The sequence below is a fragment of the Helianthus annuus genome, chromosome 13 (genome assembly GCF_002127325.2).
Source record: "Helianthus annuus cultivar XRQ/B chromosome 13, HanXRQr2.0-SUNRISE, whole genome shotgun sequence".
Classification (NCBI taxonomy): Eukaryota; Viridiplantae; Streptophyta; class Magnoliopsida; order Asterales; family Asteraceae; genus Helianthus; species Helianthus annuus.
In genome coordinates this window covers 19,316,793-19,324,565 of record NC_035445.2, presented here as the reverse complement: position 1 = coordinate 19,324,565, position 7,773 = coordinate 19,316,793, and the positions used below count along the sequence as shown (strand labels likewise).

At 40.7% G+C, this 7,773-nt stretch overlaps 1 protein-coding gene across 1 annotated transcript; it reads left to right on the top strand.

Annotated features, from left to right (window-relative positions):
* The first annotated feature begins 5,213 nt into the window (after window positions 1-5,213).
* LOC110900465 lies at window positions 5,214-6,299 on the top strand. The gene is made up of 2 exons (XM_022147353.1): window positions 5,214-5,860; window positions 5,963-6,299. Exons 1-2 carry the CDS (start codon window positions 5,214-5,216, stop codon window positions 6,297-6,299), a joined length of 984 nt encoding a protein of 327 aa, XP_022003045.1.
* Window positions 6,300-7,773: the final 1,474 nt, after the last annotated feature.

Sequence of the window (7,773 nt, the reverse complement as noted above, 5' to 3'; positions counted from 1 at the left end):
AGAAGTACAAGTAGTGAGGGGAGTCCTCACTAGTTCACATTCCTGACATGCCAGGAAACGCAGACAAGCTAAAAAGCAAAACACAACTAACAACCAACACAAATTTTAGACAATAACTAGTGACAAAACAACTATAACACTACATGCTTGGCATGTATTTCTCAAGCAAGCTCATCCCAGTCGTAGAGCTCTTGATTCACCAAAGCTAGCTTAAATCGAACCGTAGAAACAATAACTTCACAAATCACAGACACCGATCTTTTCTTGGTTTTAAACAACCTCTGATTTCGCTCTTGCAATATGAAGCACGCTGTCGCAGCAAGAAGTAAACAACTAATCACACTCCGCATCGACTTCTTAAGAAACAAAAGTATGAAAAGGAATATTGGCAATTTTTAGAAACATTCAAACAGTTGAAAATCAATCTTTTGTTTATTGAGGCCCTTCAATCCATTCCTAAATACGCAAAATTCTTAAAGGACCTTCTAAAGAGAAATGATAGGTTAGGAGAGATCTCTAACATCCCCTTGACTTGTGGGTGTTCCGCTGTTGTCTTGAACAAGTCCCGGAAAAATTGACCGATCCGAGCCTTTTTACCATTCCATGCCTCTTCGAGAGTGACACCGAATGTAGATCCCTAACTGATTTTGGTGCTAGTATCAATCTCATGCCCTACTCACTTTACCAAAATCTAGACCTAGGAGAGTTGTCACCCACATGCATGTCCTTGTCTTTAGCCGATAGGTCAGTCAAGTATCCTCGTGGTATTGTCGAAAATCTATTAGTTAAGGTCGGTAAATTCGTGTTTACTATAGACTTTGTCATCCCTGATATGGAAGCTGATGAGAGAGTTCCTATCATTTTAGGACGTCCATTCTTGTGTACAACAAAGGCCATCATTAATCTCTTAGAAGGTAACATCACACTTCGAGTCGGTGAAGAGACGGTCACGTTTGAGGTAGCCCGTTCGATGCAACATCCTAGTGGTTCCAGCAACTATAGTAGTCCATGTCACTCGGTTTATTTCTTAAACTCATTCTTATTGTGCGTTGACCAGTGTCTAGACTTCATTAGTGGAGCCGATCTAGTACGTGAGGGTAAAGAAGAGGAAGTTGAGGAGGGTGTAGAAGAGTGTGAGGAACAAGATGGGACCACCTTTGTTCCTGATATGCTAGAGCTTAGTGAGGTTAGAGATGAGAGCGAGAGAGCCCCAATAGAAACTTCCGCCCCATTAGAGCTTAAGGTCCTCCCGTTCTATCTACAGTATGCTTTATTAGGAGAAGGATCGGATTTTCCCGTCATTATCTCTTTTAAATTGGCGGAGTAGGAGAAGAGTATGTTGTTAGAAGTCTTGAAGTTTAATCGTGAGGCGATTACATGGAGACTTTCGGATATTAAAGGCATTAGCCCCGCCTATTGTACCCACCGGATACTCATGGAGGATGAATATAAGTCAGTGGTGCAACCTCAAAGGCGCCTTAATCCGAATATGCAAGAGGTTTTCAAGAAGGAAGTCCTCAAGTTGTTAGATTCTTGGGTGATTTACCCTATTTCCGACTCCCCGTGGGTTTGTCCCACCCAAGTTGTCCTGAAGAAGGGTGGGATGACAGTGGTTATGAATGAGAAAAATGAGCTTATCCCGTCAAGGACCGTCACCGGTTGGCATGTGTGCATTGACTATAGAAAGTTAAATGACGCCACCTAGAATGATCATTTCCCTTTACCGTTCATCGATCAGATGTTGGAGCGTCTATCGGGTTAACAGTTCTACTGTTTTCTCGATGGATTTTTGGGTTATTTCCAGATCCCCGTCGCACCTGAGGATCAGGATAAAACGACATTTACATGCCCTTATGGAACTTATGCGTACCGACGCATGCCATTCGGGTTGTGTAACGCTCTTGCAAATTTTTGGTGTTGCATGGTCTCCATATTCCATGACATGATTGAGACTTCTATGGAAGTTTTCATGGATGACTTCTCGGTCTATGGTGGCACTTTCGATCATTGCTTGACAAATCTTGATAGGATTCTAAATAGATGCATAGAGACAAACCTAATGTTGAATTGGGAAAAGTGTCACTTTATGGTGATGGAGGGGTAGTGTAAGGTCATAAGATCTCTAGAGAGGGGATAGAGGTTGTAACAACCCGACCTTTCGGGTCATTACTTATATCTGTTAATTCTTGCTTAATTATTGCTTAATTACCTTGTACTCTCGAGATTTCGATTATCGCTATGGGTCGACTATTTTAAACGATATTTTAAGCTATGTTTTACAACACATTCACAATGCTTATTCAAAATGCATTGATCGCATTCAACGCTATGTACAACACATACTGTTTAAATGCATTTTATCGCATATTACATCGCATGTTTATACTAAACGCTATCGCAACACAATCGCATCGAAATCTCATCGCAAACTCAAAACGCGTGTTTACTTTTATGCATTTTATGTGTATTATTGTGTGATTACTTGTTTAATGTTATGTGGTTATCTCATCACAACGCTCACTCGCAACTCGCTTAAACGCAACACAACGCTTATCGCATGAAACGAAAGTCGAAAACCAACAAAACACAACTCAGCTGGTCGAACGACCACCCGATCGACTGTTCACTGATGTGACAGCCCCATTCGACCAGACGCTCTCAAGTCCCTTTTCAAGCGCTTTTGGCTCGATCCAAGGCTATTTTGTAAGTATTTCTCCCTAAATCTTGTACTTCCATCATCACTACACTTTACTACATCATCTTCTCCATCAAAATCACTGGTTTTCCTCCCGAAATCTCCTGATTTGGGCTGCTTGAAGGTGGTGTTCACTTAGTGACGTCATCTCATCAAGTTTGGCTCAGATCTAAAGGATTTCCACACTCATAACTTGAAATATTGTTGAGAATTCGACATATTTCAACTCTTTTCAACTAATTTCAACACTTTTTAATTGATTCAAACTTTTCTTCAACATTCTTCACTTTTTACTCAAAATCGACGAAATCTTGACTCATTCAGGTTCCCTACTCATTCTCTAGTTGAGAACCGGTCTGAGAACGAATTTCTACTGAAAAGATGACCGATTCACGGGTTGAACATGAAGTCCCGACAAGAACAGTTAATCCGATCTAATGGAGTGACTCCCATCCGATTGAATAGGCTGAGCCTTGTTGTGTTTCCGTTGTTTGACACGTTGTCACGTCATCTCCATTCAAATTCAAAACTTTTTAACTTAGAAGATTTACAAAATTTACAAGCAACAGAGCACCCACTCGAATAGCCATCCGGCCAAATAACCATTCGACTGAATGACCATTCGACCAGGTGACTTGTCCTTTATGATATTCCTTGTTCAAAACGATTTCATCAAAACTTCAAAGAATATCAAACTCTCAGTCGAATAGCCATCCGTCCGGATGACTTGGTTTATACTACAACAAAAACTTCAAAAGTTCTGAAATGATTTACAAATACCCTCACTCATTCGAATGGCTATCCGTTCGAATGGTCATCCGTCCGGATGACCATCCGCTCGACTCACCATTCGACACTCTTTCTGTTACGCACCGTTCAACGCTCACGCTACTGTTCTATGCTCAGGACAACTCTAAGCGCTCCCTTCAATCCAATACAGTGTGTGTTTAGCAACTACAAACTCACTGTGATTATACTCGAACCCATTTTCTTTTAACGCACTTTTAGGTGTTACATACGTTCTATATCAAATCACATCAAACACACAACGCAAACACTTTTAATGCTAACCGCTCCCGCTTGTTATACGTGAGCTTGAATGCTTGTTACTATTCTTAGACAGTGTTACACGGTACCGCCTCTAGCAACGATAGTACTATAGTTTGGACTCAACACCTGTCGTGGACAGGGGTTGCTAGGGATCACCTCCCTTTACTTCACTTGTCTGTTGGACATGTGTCGCGCATACTCTACAATGCAGTCTCGTTGTTAAGTGTGAACATAGTTTTGATAGTTACTTGCTTCGCCCATTACGTGATACATGCTGGTTATGCGTAAACGCTTTCGCTATACCATATGCTACTCAAACGTGTGTACTCACCTTTACACTCTGTGTATTGACTTTATTTTAACATATGTGACAGGTTGATAGGATGTTGTGTCAGCTGTGATGAAACAGAGTAGGAGGTCAAGAAACAAACTAAATAAATCTGAGTTGTCGGAACAGCTTATTTGTTTTTAAGACTATATCTGTAATGACTGTTTGCTTTATATGTTTGATGGTATGGGACGTTAAATGTTAAATATATTGTCATTAATAGTTGTTATGGATTCTCTTGGACAATCTGTTTCGCTCAGTGCCACGCCCCGATGTTTCCTCCATCGGTTGGGGTGTGACAGAGGTAGATAGAGCAAAGATAGATACTATTAGCCGATTTCCTCTACCCACTAGTGTTAAATGGGTTTGTAGTTTGCTTGGTCAAGCGGGCTTCTATAGGCGCTTTATTAAGAATTTTTCCAAAATCACTCTCCCCATGACCCGTCTCCTCGAAAAAGATGTACCTTTTGTCTTTGACGAGGAGTGTCTTAAAGCATTCAACTTTTTGAAGGAGAAGTTGGTTAGTGCCCCGATCCTTGTCTCGCCTAATTGGAACTTGCCCTTTGAGCTCATGTGCGATGCAAGTGACTACGTCATTGGAGAAATGTTGGGCTAAACGTTAAATGATGCTCAAGAGAACTACACCACCATGGAAAAAGAACTCTTAGCCGTAGTGTTCACATTCGACAAATTCCGGTCGTACCTTGTGCTTTCAAAGACTATCATTTTCACCGACCATTCTTCCTTGCGATATCGTTTCCTAAAGAAAGACGCCAAACCCCGTCTTACACGGTGGATTCTTCTTCTTTCTGAATTCGAAGATGTTGCGGCCGACCATTTGTCACGCTTAGAGGATCCCAAGAGAGAGGAGATTCGTGAGGATGCAATAGGGGATAAGTTCCCTTACGAGTCCATAGATTTGATAGAGGCCGAAATGCTGATTTGGTAAAACTATTTAGCATCCGGGGAATTGGTGAAGGGAATGAATACTCAACAGAAACGGAAATTCTATAGAGATGCTAGAATATATATTTGGGTTGATCCGTATTTGTTCAAGATAGGTAATGATAGATTCCTTAGGAGGTGTGTCCCTAGGGAAAAAAAGGTTTAGATATTTTGAGACATGTGCATGAAGGATTGATGAGAGGTTATCATGGGCCCCACGTTACCGCCCAAAAGGTCTTCAATTGTGGGTTCGATTGGCCGATTGTTGTCAAAGATGCCCAAGATTTCATCAAAAGATGTGATGCTTGCCAACACATTGGCAATATCTCAACCAAGGATGAGATGCCCCAAAACCCTATTCAAATTCTAGAAATCTTTGATGTTTGGGGCATTGATTTCATAGGACCATTCCCCACCTCTGGTGGGAATAGGTACAACCTCTTGATGATCGATTACGTTTCAAAGTCGGTGGAAACCCAAGCTCTTCCCATAAACGATGCTCGAGTGGTGGTGAGATTCCTTAAGAAGCTGTTCACTATATTCGTTACCCCTGGAGCCATCATCAGTGACCGTGGGACTCATTTTTGCAACGCCATCATGGAAAAGGCGTTAGCACTCACTCATTGTTTTTCCACCGCATACCATCCTCATACGAGCGGTCAAGTCGAAAACGCAAATCACAGAGTTAAACGTATTCTAGAAAAGACCGTAGGAATGAGTACGAAGGATTGGTCTGATAAGTTAGACGATGCATTGAGGGCGTTCTGCACTGTCTATAAAACACCCTTAGGAACCACCCCATTTAAGATCGTGTATGGAAAAGCGTGTCATCTTCCCGTAGAGTAAGAACATCGTGCGTTATGGGCTTTGAAAACCGTAAACTTAGACCTATCCGAAGCCGCTAGGAGAAGATTCTTTGAAATTCATGACTTAGTGGAGCTTAGGGAGGCGACATACGCTAGATCGTGGAATGTCAAAGAAAAGACGAAAGCGTTGCACGATAGGAAGCTTAAAGGTTTAAAAGAGTTTAAAACGGGAGATCAAGTGCTTCTTTACAACTCCCGTTTGAAAGTTTTTGGTGGGAAGTTGAAGTCCAAATGGGCGGGACCTTTTTTAGTTAGTGAGGGTTTTCCATACGGTACTGTGGAGTTGATGAACAAAGCCGATGGAACAAAGTGGAAGGTTAACGGACACCGTTTGAAGCATTACATTGGGGGACCCATTGATTCAAATGAGGAGGAGGGAATTCCCCTCGAAATTCCACCTGAAGCATCCGAATAGTGCCTTGAGTGAAGACTCAAGTGTAGAGTTTGTATTGTTTCTATTATTTAGTTATTTTACACATTTTCATATTTAATAGTAGTTTTCGTAGTTGTTCGTTTCTTTGTTTTATGTGTTTGAGAACTTCGCAACAAATCATTACTGACGAGGAGCGTAAATTTGAGAGAAAATGGCATTCCAGTTAAGTCCCAGTGTTAGAAAATATTTGGGATGAGTTTTGGGAGGTTTGGGAGAAAGGTGAAATTTTTTCGAAGGCATGGAAGCCTTCAAAATTTTGAAACTTTCTGTGAAAACAAGGCCTTGGTGTCACTGAGCATAATAAGGGAAGTCCTTCGCGTCACAAGAGGACCCCCAAGTGAATGAACTGGAAAAGTAGGGCTTGGCGTCACGCCAAGGTCACCTTGCATTGCCTTCGCGTCACGCGAGGCCTACATTCAAAATGAACCCTTTGACCCTTAAGGGCCTTGCATCACGTGAGTGAAGAACTAAAGAACCGTCGTGTAGCACGAAACTTTTATAAACCGTTTAAAGTCTGCTTTCTGCCCCAAACTCATCAAATCCCTAACATATGCGAACACAACTACAAATCACGCAAAATCACCATCTCTACCACTAAACACCACCATTTTCACCCCATTTTCAACCCACATCATCCATATCACTTCCACATCAATCCCCACCATTAGTTTTACCATTTCATCAGTGAAATCGCTCACATTGCGGACCTACCTTTTGACTTAAAGATTCGATTTTTCTCTACTTTTCTTCAAGTATCTGGTATGTTTTCTTGATTATTCTCTGCATATTACTTGTTTAGTAGTTAGTTTGGGTCTTGTTTCAAGTTTTAGTTGTCGGGTTTTGTCGGGTCTAGTTTCAGTCTAGTATACTTATGTTTAGTGTTTTAACGGGTGCAGATTGTTTGGTCTGGGATTGTTAAACATTAAGCTGAGATTGTTAATTGATATATTATCCTAAAGTTCCAATCTTGCATTTTGAAAATTAAAAAAATTAACCGGATTAAAACCTCCTTAAACTAGGCGGAATTTTTAAGTTAAAAATCTGTTTTGACATTAAAGTTTCTGACTTTATGCAAGTTTGGACTCAGTGTTCGGGTTTTCTTTAGGCACATGATATTAATTGGGACAATTAAAGTGCCCGAAGCAGGTAGGGTACATTGAGTCGTAGTTTATGAGTCAGTTTTAGTCTAGTTTAGTCTTGGTGTTGGGTCTACTAATATGTGCGTACAAGTTTGACATAGCTCGCCCGTATTCAATCTTCATTCGGGCAAGTTTGGTTATCACTTATGCTTTTTTAAACAGTGACCCACATTTTTATTTGAATTTATTTTTCGGATTCAGCCATGAATGTATGTTATACGACTGTTTCCAAGTTTTATAAATAAATTTTAAAAAATCCAAAAAAATCTAAGAAATTAAAAATACCAAAAATAGTTTGTTTATGCTATTTTACACTA